This window comes from Ornithorhynchus anatinus, chromosome 2 (genome assembly GCF_004115215.2).
Source record: "Ornithorhynchus anatinus isolate Pmale09 chromosome 2, mOrnAna1.pri.v4, whole genome shotgun sequence".
Lineage (NCBI taxonomy): Eukaryota > Metazoa > Chordata > Mammalia > Monotremata > Ornithorhynchidae > Ornithorhynchus > Ornithorhynchus anatinus.
In genome coordinates this window covers 93,858,414-93,873,315 of record NC_041729.1, presented here as the reverse complement: position 1 = coordinate 93,873,315, position 14,902 = coordinate 93,858,414, and the positions used below count along the sequence as shown (strand labels likewise).

Genomic DNA, 14,902 nt, shown 5'->3' with positions numbered 1-14,902 from the left:
TTACGAGATTCTGCTCATTATTTCTCTCAAAATTATTCACTTTCTCCATATTTGATCATGACTGCTATTCATACAACACCTACAGCCAGCTACTAAGATTCCCCTAAAGGCTCTCAGTACCAATCTGCTAGTTTTGGTAAACCAACAGACACCTTCCCGGCTCCCCAGTTCAGTTCTTATCACCACAGTATTTTTAAATTAAAGAGGAAATATTGTCCAAAAACATTGCAGGACAATTTTTACCAATCACGACAATGCAAATGCAACTACTAGTCTGTCTCCCCTGCCATTCCTCAACCACATTTCAACTACCTCCCTAAAAAAGATAATCCAGAATACGGGCTGGCTAGAACAGCAGTGGCTTGCGCCTTCCTTAACGTACATTTAATCACAACTGTGAAATGGCCTGTTGTTCAGAGCCAACGAGTTTAAAAATCAACGTATGTTTAAATGACGGTGGCAGTGACTGATTATAGACCACACACTAACTTTTCAGAATCGATACTGATTTAGGAACCAGCAACGAGACATTAAATTAGAAAGTGAATGAGCTTATTTTAGAGAGCTACTTACCAGACAGAGGATTAATCTATCCAGAGTAACGATGTTGTACTTCCACACCATGTCATTAAGAATCTCGATGCATTTGTTGAGCTGCTGACCTCCTGCGGATGTGGAAAACTCATAGACCAGGAAATCTGCAAAGGTTCTGACGTGAGCTACCAGGGCTCTGGCCCCGATTCTGTCCAGTACTCTAGTGAGTAGAAAGGGGGAAAAAAGTGCCATTACTGTACAAGTGCATAGCAGACGTAAGTTCAGAGTCACTGGATTGTAGTGGAGAGGCCATTCTGGCATTTTTACAGGACGTGAGCTCAAATCTTTCAAGCTTAAAAAGCTAGTTCAGATCCGTGGGATTTGAGAGGTTACGCTACTACCTGGAATGCCATGGATAGCTCTGGTTTTACAGATTTTAGCGCATAACCTAAGCCCAGAGAAGCAGCGTGGCCTAGTGGACAAAGCACGGGCCTGGGAGTCAGAAGGACATGGGTGCTAGTCCTGGTTCTTCCACCTGTCTGCTGTGTGTCCTTGGGCAAGTCACTTCTCTTCTCTATGCCTCCGTTACCTCATTTGTAAAATGGGGATTAAGACTGTGACAACATGATTACCTTGTATCAATCCCAGTGCTTAAAACAATGCCTGGCATGTAGTAAGCGTTTAACAAATACTGTTAAAAAAAAAAAGGCCTGAATCTATTGACCCATTAACATTTAGGAAAATCAAGTTCAAAACATTTTTACATCAAAATAGTAATACCTAATATGCCTAAGGAGGCTATATCCTCCTGATAGGATGCAATGTGATGCTCACCGGTAGCCAATCTGGTTGATATGATCCGTTTCCAAAAGCATCTTCCAGAGAAGGCAAAGGAAGAGAGGAGGGGAACCCTGCATAGAGAAGTGAGTGATGATGTCGTTTTCATTGGTCATAGATTTCCACTTCCTGTATTCCTCTTCCACGTTCTTTTTCAGGTTAAAACGGCTTTCTTGGGGAACGTTATTTTGCTTGAAGAATGCCTAGAGGAAAAAGAGAAAGGATATTATTTGAGCTGAAGAGGCGAAAATTGATTCTAACTTTAAAAGCCACTTTGGCTTTCAACAAGGTTTCTAAGAAAGAATCCATCACAGGTTGCTGACTGCTGAGATTTCTACCCACAGTATAATTAAAAGAGACTAGCTTTCAAATTTTTTTCCTGACATAACTGTTCAGATGGTTCAAAATGTATAAACTGAATTATAAAGTTTTTATATATCCTCCAGGGATTCTGCATACTTTAGCCAATTCTTTGTGGAGATTGTCAAATGAAAAGTGGCAGCAGGGTGGTTACAGTCTGCGGCCCCAACTACAGGTCTACAGAGCCCTAGGACTTCCCGACCTTCCCTACAGTCATGAGACCTGGACTACAGGCAGGTGCCGGCTCCTTAAGCGGTTCCACCAGTGTCGTTTACGGATCTGACGCAATAACACAAGAGGAGACAAGATCCCAAACAATGAGTTTGGGAACATAATCTGTCTCTTAGCATCAAAGCTATGGTCACCTTAACACAACTATGCTGCGACAGACGTACGAGGAATGTGGATTTCCCAAATAGCTGCTGTATGGAGAGCTGAAACCGTGAAACCAAAAGTGAGGAAAGCGGAAGAAGCCCTTAAAGAAGGGTCAAACAAAGCCTCAGACAAGGCTGCATCCTAGAAGAAAACAGTTGCTGAAGATAGATGTGCAGGGTGCACTGACACTGAGAAGGGAGTGGTTCTCTAAGCAAAAGACAGGAGGTAAAAGAGAAAAACAACCTTGTTGTGTGCCCAGTGTGACTGGGACTGTGGATCCTGAATTGGCTTATTCAGTCACATACCCACTAATAGGTGAATTTGAGCATCACCAGTGATTTCCTGAAGTACAAAGGACAACTACGTGTACTTAGTCATGTCAGTCTCACTTATGCTCTCTCTTCCCGAATCTCCCATACGCCTCATCGTCTCTTGGAAGTAGAGGAAGCCTCTAAATCTTGGTTCAAAATATACCCCAGAAATTGACTCAAAAATAAGACCCTAATTTGCATGTCATTCCTATTCATGTCAGTAGAAACCCTCCAAATCCCACCGCTTATCTTTTCTGTGCCAATCCTAGATTAGCCACGTTTAAAAAACCACTGGTTGGTTCCTGCTAAAGTGTATTTGGCCTCAACTCTGGGACTAATTACCAACTCCCTTTTCTAGAAGGGGAAAACTGAGGCCCAGGAAAGAACCAGGACCAAGGTCATTCAGTGAGCCTGCAGAGGGAATAAGGCTGAGAACCCAGGAAACCCAAATCCTTGACCATTTTCTTTCTGATAGACCCCGAACCTCTGCTCTGACCTGGGGCTTCCTGGCTAATGCCGCCCCCGCTCTCCTCCCACAAAGACCAGCTCTGCCTTCAAGGTGCAGTTTTCCATCACTCTTTCCAGCAGCTTCTGCTCCTTGTTGTTTGTGGGACCTGGGTTCCCCTCCAGGTTCCTGGGCATCAGGAGCCGGGGCTGCCGCCTGTCTCCCACCCATGCCGAGAAGGAGGGTGTGCTGCAGGGGAGGGAGGGAGGGAGGGATGGGGCCAAGCCTGGCATGTCTGGTCTGGGGTCTCGGTCCTTTCATTCAATTGTATTTATTGAGTGCTTACTGTGTGCAAGGCACTGCACTAAGCGCTTGGGAGCGTACAATTTAACAACAAGCCTACACATTCCTGCCTACATGAGATATCAGGCTAGAGTCCTATAACGCTGGAGGCCACTGCCATGACATTAGCATCCCAGCCCAGTTCTGAGAGGAACAGGTATCCTCTGCCAAAGTACCTGTGGAATTCTACAGGACAATTTCAAAATCTGTAACCATTAACCACTTCTTGGAAACAGACTGGCCAAACATTTAAAGCCAATGCCACTGAACTCCACAGTGCCTTTTAACAGCCCTACTGGTTTAGAAAAGTCATTAAGCAAAAAGACCTATTTCAATGCTTACGTAAATTGTTAAAACAATAGATAAGCTTCAAAAATATCCAAACTCAGTTTATCTTCTTTATCTTTATCTTATTTTATCTTTATCTTCGTTTTCTCCCATGTGAGGAGGAAAAGTCTTCCGGACTGCCCATGTAATGTAGCGTCACCAAAAACAATCCGTTACCACAGGAAGCAGCCTAGTCTACTGGAAAGAGCACGGTCCTGGAAACCGAGAGGACGTGGGTTCTAATCCTGGCTCGGCCACTTGTCTGCTGTGTGACCTTGGGCAAGTCACGTAACCTCTCTGAGCCTTGCTACTTCATCTATAAAATGGGGAATAAGACTGTGAGCCCCATATGGGATATGGACTGTGTCCAACTTTGCATCGACCCCAGCGCTTAGAACATTGCATCTATTAAGCGCTTAATAAATACCATTAGGGTACTGGTAAAACTCTGTGAGGGGACATGACAGGATTACCTGTAGTGGAGCTGGAAAGCAGCTTAGGGTGTGTAAAGCCCAATTGTGAGGAGTAAAACTCATGATGGTCTGCAGTATATCCTTGCACCACGTTCCTTGAATAGAATCCGAGCCTGTAAAGAAGTCTGAACAAAGCCACAAAGTCACAAAAGATGGCTTGAATGCTCCTCAGTAGTTGCTCCCTCAGCTTCTGGATAGAAAACCAAGTGGTGCATTAAATCAAACCAACTTTTTGTTGAGACACTTTATGGGTAAGGATATTGGTGGATAGACTGTAAACTCACTCAGGCATAGAGCTCCCTTTTTACTGCTTCACCTGGTTAATGGCTGCAGAAGAATTAGCCCAACATGCAAGTTTGGCTATTAGTAAAGACACATGGATGGGACTGGTGTAATTTCTTGCAGAACTGTGCAAATTCTTTTAAAAAAATTTCCAAGTGAGCATCATGGTGAGGTCAGATTACTTTTACCCCTCATTACTCTCATGCAGTAATCATTAACTAGTTCTTTAGTGGTCAGAACAAATTAACATCCTCCCAAAGAGGGCATTTCCTACTTAGAGAATGATTTTCACTCTAAGGAAGGAAATGGCCTCTCTAAATTCATACTAATGACCCAAATTAAAGGAACATCCAAGAATCTAATCTGCTACCTTGTTGACTAACTGACAAAAGAAGGGTTCTGGAGATCAACCAGACTTAAATGTTATCGAATCTGGAAAACGTTTTGAATTGCAACAGAAACACTTGAAAGCAACTCAGGTCAGTCTCCAGTGTTACTTCCATTAAATGAATATTATGCAAATTGATTTGCCACTTGCTTCCATCCTGTTCAAGCCTCTATTTTTCCAAGGCCAACAGCATCAGTTATCAGGGCCAACTGTAAAGAATGCACTTGGCAAGCCAAAAGTGAGAACACCTAGTCCTACAGAGACAGCAGGATAATCTTTTGAGAATTCTCAGATGATTTCAAGTTTTCTTTCGGGGCCAATTTCAATACCTGTTACATGAGTTGCTCTGGCTAAGGTTAAAATCAAGGCCCGATTGAGTTCTTCAGATTCGGCCGAAAGCACGGTTTTGGGGTCGCTGAGGAAACGGGTGAATTGGGGTTGTACCTCAGAGCTTCCAAGAGCTGTTATGAGTCGTAGAGCAGTACTCTCCACGCTGAAAGGGAAACCCGAAGATGAAGTTAAATTGACTGACATTGGAAAGTTGCATCTAGCTCCTTAGTTTAATACAAAAAAAATTAAAATACCTCTCCCGTACTTTGCTCAAATATTTTTATTTAAAGCGGCCATGTATTTTTGGTAGTTATTCTTCCTACTGCATAAACCAGTGGAGCAATGGGCTCTACTCAAAGTAGCTTTACCTGCCAGACTCCAGTGAAAGTGACCACATGCTCTAACAACCAGAATCTTTGGCATTTCAAATAATCACGTCTTGAACGGAGCTCGACACATAGTAAGCACTTTACAAGTAGCATTATTATTTTTTGCTAAGTATCCTATTTGGAAATAACATCAGTACAATTAGAGATAATTTTCTAAAGGCCTATTTTCCACAAGAATCAGAAGCAGAATTGTGCTTCTGAGAATGTGAAAGCCAAGGGAGAAATATTAGGACCCTCGCCATATTGTGTCAGCAACTGGGAGAGAGCGGATGGAACAGGGAGCCCGGGAAGAAACAATGGATTTGAAAATGAAATGAAAATTGGAGAAAATGGAGGGAAATGGAGGAAAGCTATGTGAGAGCTACAATAATAATAATAATAATGTTGGTATTTGTAAAGCGCTTACTATGTGCCAAGCACTGTTCTAAGCGCTGGGGTAGATACAGGGGAATCAGGTTGTCCCACATGAGGCTCACAGTTAATCCCCATTTTACAGATGAAGTAACAGGCACAGAGAAGTGAAGTGACTTGCCCACAGTCACACAGCTGACAAGTGGCAGAGCTGGGATTCGAACTCATGACCTCTGACTCCCAAGCCCGGGCTCTTTCCACTGAGCCACACTGCTTCTGCCCTTAGCCTAGTGGATAGAGCACAGGCCTGGGACTCAGAAGTAGCTTGATTTTAATCCTGACTCCGCCACTTGTATGCTGTGTGATCTTGGGCCAGTCACTTCACTTCTCTGAGCCTCAGGTACCTCATTTGTAAAACTGGGATTAATACCCTGAGTCTTATATGGGACAGTGACTGTGTCCAACATGATTATCTTGTATCTACCCCAGCGCTTACTATTCATTGAACTGTTCATTCAGTTGGCTCAGTGGAAAGAGCCCGGGTTTGGGAGTCAGAGGTCATGGGTTTGAATTCCAGCTCTGCTACTTGTCAGCTGACTGTGGGCAAGTCACACTTCACTTCTCTGGGCCTCTTCTGTCAAATGGGGATTAAGATTGTGAGCCTCATATGGGGCAACCTGATTACCCTATACCTACCCCAGCGCTTAGAACAGTACTCTGGACATAGTAAGCGCTTAACAAATACCAACATTATTATTATTATTGTATTTATTGAGCGCCTACTGTGTGCAGAGCACTGTACTAAGCACTTGGAAATTACAATTTGGCAACAGATAGAGATAATCCCTACCCAACAATGGGCTGACAGTCTACTACAGTACCTAGAATAATAATAATATTATTATGGTATTTGTTAAGCGCTTACTATGTGCAGAACACTGTTAAGTGGCTTGCCCAAGGTCACATAGCAGACAAGTGGCAGAGGTGGTGGAACACACACCCTCTGACTCCCAAGCCGGGCTCTTTCCATTTTAAGCCATGCTGCTTCTGCATATAAATAAGCATAGTAAGTGCTTAAATGCCATAAAAAAAAATTTCTCAGTACCAAAATTCATCACCCCTTCAAATCTACCACTAAACCGGGGCACAGTTAATTTAAAAGTCTGGTCTGACTAAAAATGAAATGATAATCTATGTATTGCTTAGACAATAATAGCAATAATAATAATTATAGTATTTGGTAAGTGATTATTCTGTGTCAAGCACTGTTCTAAGAGCCGAGGTAGATATAGATCAGACAAAGTCCTTGTGCCACAGGAGGTTCACAGTCTAAAAGGGAGGGAGAATAGATATGGAATCTCCATTTTACAGTTGAGGAAACTGAGGCACAGAGAAGTTAAGCGACTTGCCCAAGTTCACCCAACAGATATGTGGCAGACCTGGAAAAAGAACCCAGGTCCACTGTCTCTCAGGCCTTTGCTCCTTCCACTACATTATTTGGCTTCTAAACATATATTGGTTTACAATTCTATACATCCAGCTAATGGACAAGGATAGAACACTGGAAAACACCTGAAAGGGCCCTGAAAGGTAGAGAATCAAAATGCTCGAAGAAGAAACCAGAACAGGTAGCATATATTTAAAGCGGAGTGTAGTGATTTTACCAAGGACTTTATCCACTGGATTGAAAACTTCAACTTTAATCCAGTTTCCCGTATGCTCACCAAAGATGAAGCTGGTTCTGGTTAGTCTGGGGTACGGAAGCCAGAGAATGAAGTTGACTCAGGAGCTGAACTCTGTAGTGAGGTTGGATATGGTGCATGCGGTAGCTGAACATCTCCAGAAGGGTGTGGAGGATTCCCCAAGCGTGAGACTTGAACACAGTGGGCAAGAGCTGGCCTAGTAAATGAAGACAATTAGAATCCATTATCAATACTAAATGCCGGGGAGCTCTGTGAGCTTAAAGGATAGTTCTATTTTCAAGTTACCCTAGAATATTCACAAAAGGACAGTAGAAGAATTCCATTTCATTTTCAAAATTGCAAACAGATACGATTTTGGAAAATTCTTGTAGAATTATTAATATAACAATTTTTTCTCGAGATGCACAATATTAAAATGAAAATAAAATGATGAAATTCACATCTCCGAATACATAAGCATCAATAACTTAGGTGCTTTCACATTTTCCTGAAATCTCCCTTAAAAATGGAACTTCCTCTCACAACATATTAATCATCTATGTGCCAGGGGCATGAGGAGGATTCTCCATCTCCCGTCTTGTCTGGCAGAAGTAAAGGAGAAAGTGTTGTCTGCCCTGAACTCTGGTGCTTCACTGGACAAAGGTGCACTCAGATCACAGATCCCCATGCCAGTTCTAGGCCAGACTGAGGGCTCAAGTGCCTTTTTCCAGCTATGGTCCCCATTCCTGCACTAGGCCAGGAGTGACCCCAGTGTGTGAGGGTAGCGAGGTGCAGGAGAAAGACCAATTCCCTTGTCTGTACTCTCTTCATACCTATAGGCCCGGGATCAGGAAGGAGTCAAAGGGAAAACAAGGCAGGGGGATATTTTATATGCAAAAAGTCCATCCTTACTAATAAATCCTTTGATGCCCAAGGACTCTATTTCCATGTAAACCAATAGACGACTATAGGTTTCCACGAGAGCTGGAGCCAAGGCCAAACTAGATTTTGCATGGGCCAGTTTTATCACTCTTGTCGCTATACTGTGTATCAGGCTATGAAAAAGGGAAATAAAACAGAAGAATTAGATATCAAAATATGTAGAGTCCAAAAATAACAACTTTAGCCTATTTTATATAAATGCAATAATTATAATAATAATTGTGTTTGTTAAAAACTATGTGCCATAGACATACATATATATACACACACAGAGAAAGAGAGAGATCTAAAAGACACATAAAACAAACTTCAAATTAGTTCATAGCATGCATACCTTTAGATTTTTACAGTTCATTTAAATTGGACAGACGCACAGATAGAACTCCAATTTTTGTTGGGGAGGTGTGACGGGTCTACAGAAATTAGGGAAGTTAATGGGGAAGTCTTCTTGCAGACAACAAAACCTGCACTAACAATATGAAAGAACTAATGGGAAGAGGAGGCAGAATGCGAAAAATGACGACGAAGATGCAGAACTTGACAATGTGCTGGAAACGAAAGAAGTCAGAGATGAGTCAAAGAGGAATCTTTCCTGGCATCAGAGATGGAGGTTATTCTCCACAGTGAATGAAGGATCCAGGTAGCAAGCAGAAAAGATGAATAACGCTGCTTTTTCCCAATTTCATCTGAGCCGATGTGCTATCCAGCCACCAGATTTAGTCTGCAGTTGACAGTGTGAAAATTACTGAGCACCAAGTAAACTCATTTCAAGGAGATGCATTAAATTTTGGAGTACATCATTTTACACTTTAATATCCTTTGCTGGTGTAGTGCTGCATAACCTAGATGTGTAGTGCTTTACATTTTTAAAATGTCTTGAGAACAGCCTGAATTTCAAGACCAATTCTGGTATGATCCTTTCTCAGGCTAGCAACATGTATTTGAGTTTCAGGCAGTTAAATACCCCACCCTTATGGCTAATGAGGCAGAGCTAAGAACAGATCTCAAAACAGAATTCCTCATCACCCAAATTCTCCTCCCTCTGATATTCTCATCATTAGAGAAAACACCTCCACCCTACCTCGCAAGTCCATAACCATGGCATTATCACTCAACTCACCCTCCCATTCAACCTGCACAATAGCATCTACTGACTCCATTTGTGTTCTCCCCAGTGCTCAGGTCAGTGTTCTGCAATTCCTGGAATTGCTGAGGGCAGGGACTATGTCCACTGACTCTATATACTCTCCCAAGCACTCAATATAGAGCCCTCTCACATCCTGCCTCTGGCCTGGAATGCAATCCCTCCTCGTATCAGACCGACAGTTGCTCTCCCCACGTCAAAGCCTTACTGAAATCACATCTCCTCCAAGATGCCTTCCCTGACTAAGCCCTCCTCTCCTTCTCCCACTCCCTTCTGTATTGCCCTGACTTGCTCCCTTCATTCAACCCCCCTCCCAGCACGACACTTTATATATATGTATATACCTGAAATTTATTATGCTATATGCATATATGTATACTAATGTCTGCCTTCCCCTCTAGATTGTGAGCTCATTGTGGGCAGGGAATGTGTCTGTTTATTGTTATACTGTACTCTCCCAAGAGCTAAGTACAATGCTTTGCACACAGCAAACACTAAATATCTATGACTGACTGAATGAATGAGTGAATGAAGGAGGTACTCATTCAATGCTAGTGATGGCTGGCTGGAATGATTTGAGGTATCCCACCCTCCCACGTTAAAAACCTCGCTACATGGCATGAAGATGGTGAAATACCATTCTTGCTGTATCCTGACAAAAGGAGGCTGGTCCCACATCTGCATATTCTGACCAGGCGGGCACTTGGGTAACAGCCCAGGCCACACCGGGTGACCGATGATGGCCCACCCTGTGGCTATCAGACAGTCATTCTCACCATTTTCTCCACTATGATTCCAGGCAATAAATTTTGTTCTCTGTTTGCCCTGACTTTATCTCTCATCCTGCTAGGACAAACCCAGAGGCTCTAAAGCAAAGGCTCTCTTGTGGATGCGGTAGTGGGGTGTTTATTATTTCCCCTACCTGTCCTCCCCTCTGTCTACGGGCTTCACTGGGTACGCATTAAGCACCCTGATACTCATCCTGACCCATAGTGCCTATGTACATCTCTTTATATTCAACCCTTTCTCCGATCTATATTTGTATAATGTCTCTCCCCCTTGGTACACTGTTAGCTCCTTGTGAATGGGGATTAAGTCTACCAGCTTTGTTGCACTGTATTTTCCCAAGTGTTTAGAACCGTGCTCTGCACACAATAAGTGATCAATGAATACTACTGATTTAGTGCTACCTAATGTCACCTGTCCGTTCCACCTTCATGACATCACTAAAATCCACCCTTTCCTTTCCATTTAAACTGCTACTATGCTGATCCAGGCACTTATCATAACCCACCTAGACTAAATAAGAATAATTAATAATGGTGGCATTTGTTAAGCACAGAGAATAAAATTTACAGTGCCAAGCACTGTACTAAGCTCCGGGGGGGAGACAGGCAAATCGGGTTGGACAGAATTCCTGTCCCACATGGGGCTCAGTCTTAATCCCCATTTTACAGATGAGGTAACTGAGGCACAGAGAGGCAAAGTGACTTGCCCAGGGTCACACAGCAAACATGTGAAGGAGACACTTGGCAGACTACTCCATCGCCTCCTGTCTCTTCCAACTTGAGTCCATACTGCACTTGGTTGACTGGCTCATTTTTTTTTCTTTAAGTTCCATCCATATCGCCCCACTCCAAAACCTCCAAGAAAACCTCCATACAATTGACTTTAAAGTACTGAATCTGCTCGCCCCTTCCTACCTTACTGATATACTACAACCTAACCCACACACTTTGCTCCTCTAACACCAGCCTATTTACTATTCCTTGATCTTGTCTATCCCACCGAGACCTTTTGCTCACATTTGTGCATTTGTCCCCTGGCTCCAAATCCCTCCCCTTCATATCCAAGGGACCACAATTCTCCCCTCTTTCAAGGCTTTAAAATCACATCTCCTCTAAGAGGTCCTCCCGACTAAGCCCTCGTTTTCCCTACTCACCCTCCCTTCTGCCTTGCCTTTGCACTTGGAGTTCAATGCCCTCAGCAATTGATATTAGCCCCATTTTCAGTCCCACAGTCCTTTTGGATAAATCCTTGCATTTTGCCATTTCCCCTAACTCTTATGTTTAATCTGTCTCCTCACCTAAACTGTAAACTCCTTGTGGGGAGGGATTGTGTCTACCAACTGTACTGTATTGCATTCTCTGAAGCACTAAGGTACTCTGCACATAATAGGTGCTCAGTAGATACCACTCATGGACTGACTATTCTGAATTCTATATTCTGACCTTGGATTCTTGAAATCTGTCATTTAATTCCAACAAAAGACAATAAACTCCCCTCATCTAGATTGTAAGTGCCTTGTGAGCAGGGAATGTGTCTATTTATTCTTGCACTGTACTTTCCCAAGCGCGTAGTACAGTGCTGTGCATGCAGTAAGTGCTCAATAAATACAATTAAACGACTGAATGAAGTGATCTTTGAGACAGATATCAGGGTCACCACCAGCAGTAACAGGCCTTTTTTATGGTCTTTGTTAAGTATTTAGTACGCGCCAGGCAGAGTACTAAGTCGTGAGAGCCTTTTAGAGGTGCTAGAGAACACCAAACACACACACACACACACACACACACACACAAAAGCACAAAAAAATCTAAAAGCTGTGAAATAAAAATGGCAGTGGTTTGGGGATGTTAATATATGACCAATCAAATCCAAAGGCAATACCTCATTTTGGCATGAACTGTAAGCGAATCCAAGAGGTTCATTGGTAAAGGGGTAATAGATCCTGAAGCCATACAGCTAATCCCGGGGAGCGATATCCGCATGTTTCCGTTCCCATAAATAGTTTCTACAAGGACGCCCATTGGCAACGTGAAACATTCTGAATTGGTCGAGTACGCGTTACACAGCAGAGCAATCTTGTAGTCATTCATCTGTAACGTTTTATTGCATAGACTCTGTTGCAAGAACCTGCACATTTAAAAAACAGATGACAAGCAAGGCAGCATGTATGTACGTATCCTTTTCCTCTACTTCCCTTATCGGTGATAAATTATAATGTCTGCCTTCCCCTGTAGACGACAATCTCCCTGTGGTTAGGGACCTTGCCTACCAACTCTGTTGTACTGCACTTTCCCAAGAGCTTAATACAGTGCTTTGCCCCAGTAAGCCTCAATAAGTACTACTGATTGATAGACTGATGTGCACGGGTATTTCATATATAAGGCTTTAAAGTTAGAAATATTCAAGGACAAAATCTACTTCATCTGCCCCTAGTAATTCAAACCGGCTGGGGCCTCTAATTCTGGCCAGAGCCTGTGCTTGCTAAAAACGCAATTGAGCTGACTGCATTTTCTACTGAGCACAGCAGAGTGGCAAGCAATTCCACTTGGGAGGAGAATTTCCCCACACCTGTTTGCCTTACTTGGAAATTGGGAGGGAGGGCTGGTGGTAAGAACAGAGAGCAAGCCAAATTTGTAATCACTAGAAAATACGTGGCATCATTTTCATAATTAATTGTAGCTCTAATTATAATATAGGAGTGCTTACTAGTCATTGTAAACCTGTTACGCATTAAGAACAAAATAGATTTCCAGAAGTCTCTACTGATTTGGGGGCAATTTTTGACTATATATGGATTCCAACATTCCCTGCTCTCTTCGGTCTAGTAAACAGTCTCAATATCATATTTTTAAAGCAAAACTTACTCATGGTGAAGCTTTAAGGAGTGAGGAATGGGAATCTGTAGTTTGGAGTTGTCATTTTGGGCCTTTCTGTTTAGATGTATCCAAATACATGTCATGGCAAAAGCATGGGTTGACTGCGGCTTGTTAATATCAGGCACAGGAATGCACTAAATTGAAACAAATAATTTTTGTTACAAATATATTTGAGACTTCAAATTTAGAACTTCTGATGTTTTCCAATTTAAATTTACTAACAATGAAAATGAATTTTTTTAAAAAGCACATAAAACATAAGATCATTTCCAACATTTGGTGACTTAGAGCTTAGTACTGCCATCACAAAGCCCAATAACCATATATTTTAGAAAATACAATAAAAAAGGAGCAAGTCAAAAGCTAAAGTCAAAGAAACATGAACTCCAGGAGAGATATTTTCACCCTCCACAGTGCCAACCTCGTCAACTCAGTCAACTAAACAGTGAATTCCCTAAGTCTGTACATCCTCATCAAACAGCACAGGAGAGGTGTAAAACATTTCCACAGTAAAACTGAAGTCTGAATTTAAATCGCATAGTCAGTGGTTTGGAAAAGCCATTTTAAAACTGTAGCCGAAACACGGAATCAAAGAGCTGGAAGATTTAGAAAAGAAAACTCTATAATAAGTCATTATATGGAAAAGAGAGGGATCTTGAAGTTTATCTCTAACTATGAAGGACAATTATGAAGAGCACAACCATCACACTCTTTCAAGCATCCTTTTGTGTCACATTGGTCACAGAATAATGGGTTAGAGTGACCCCTGGTTTATCCCAGGAACTGCATTGTTATGTAGAAACCAGAGCATGCTAACCACACTCCCTATATCAGCTACATTTCCCATATTCATGGATATGACCTGAATTTAGAAATTTAGATTTTATTGGGGAAACTGGAGAAACTCTCCAAGTGTACATCCCAGGGGCAGAATTACCTGAAATAGCTTCTAGAATGATAAGTCAGTCCTCTGAAAACCCAGGTAAATTGCTCTGATGGATCTCTCAACCCTCTAGGATAAATCATTATTCCCAATCATAGAAGGGTGGGGAATACTGCCAAGTAATGTTCCTAGGTATCAACCAATGGTATTTCATTCATTCATTCATTCATTCAATAGTATTTATTGAGCGCTTACTATGTGCAGAGCACTGTACTAAGCGCTTGGGATGAACAAGTCGGCAACAGATACAGTCCCTGCCGTTTGACGGGCTTACAGTCTAATCGGGGGAGACGGACAGACAAGAACAATGGCACTAAACAGCGTCAAGGGGAAGAACATCTCGTAAAAACAATGGCAACTAAATAGAATCAAGGCGATGTACAATTCATTAACAAAATAAATAGGGTAACGAAAATATATACAGTTGAGCGGACGAGTACGGTGCTGTGGGGATGGGAAGGGAGAGGTGGAGGAGCAGAGGGAAAAGGGGAAAATGAGGCTTTAGCTGCGGAGAGGTAAAGGGGGGATGGCAGAAGGAGTAGAGGGGGAAGAGGAGCTCAGTCTGGGAACGCCTCTTGGAGGAGGTGATTTTTAAGTAAGGTTTTGAAGAGGGAAAGAGAATCAGTTTGGCGGAGGTGAGGAGGGAGGGCGTTCCAGGACAGCGGGAGGACGTGACCCGGGGGTCGACGGCGGGATAGGCGAGACCGAGGGACGGTGAGGAGGTGGGCGGAGAGGTAGGAAGGGGCAAGGTGATGGAGAGCCTTGAAGCCTAGAGTGAGGAG

The 14,902-nt window shown here is 42.7% G+C and overlaps 1 protein-coding gene across 3 annotated transcripts in view; it reads right to left on the bottom strand.

The window, feature by feature from the left end:
• Positions 1-14,902, bottom strand: part of MED23 (mediator complex subunit 23) — a 60,967-nt gene that overhangs the window by 11,086 nt on the left and 34,979 nt on the right. For all 3 annotated transcript variants that reach the window (XM_029050481.2, XM_029050489.2, XM_029050498.2), the window contains 8 exons: positions 13,166-13,311; positions 12,183-12,428; positions 8,339-8,481; positions 7,469-7,643; positions 5,004-5,167; positions 4,005-4,129; positions 1,369-1,574; positions 574-754 (listed from right to left, as the gene is read on the bottom strand). In XM_029050481.2, the coding sequence (XP_028906314.1) occupies positions 574-754; positions 1,369-1,574; positions 4,005-4,129; positions 5,004-5,167; positions 7,469-7,643; positions 8,339-8,481; positions 12,183-12,428; positions 13,166-13,311 (1,386 nt within the window). The remainder of the gene's footprint in view (positions 1-573; positions 755-1,368; positions 1,575-4,004; positions 4,130-5,003; positions 5,168-7,468; positions 7,644-8,338; positions 8,482-12,182; positions 12,429-13,165; positions 13,312-14,902) is intronic.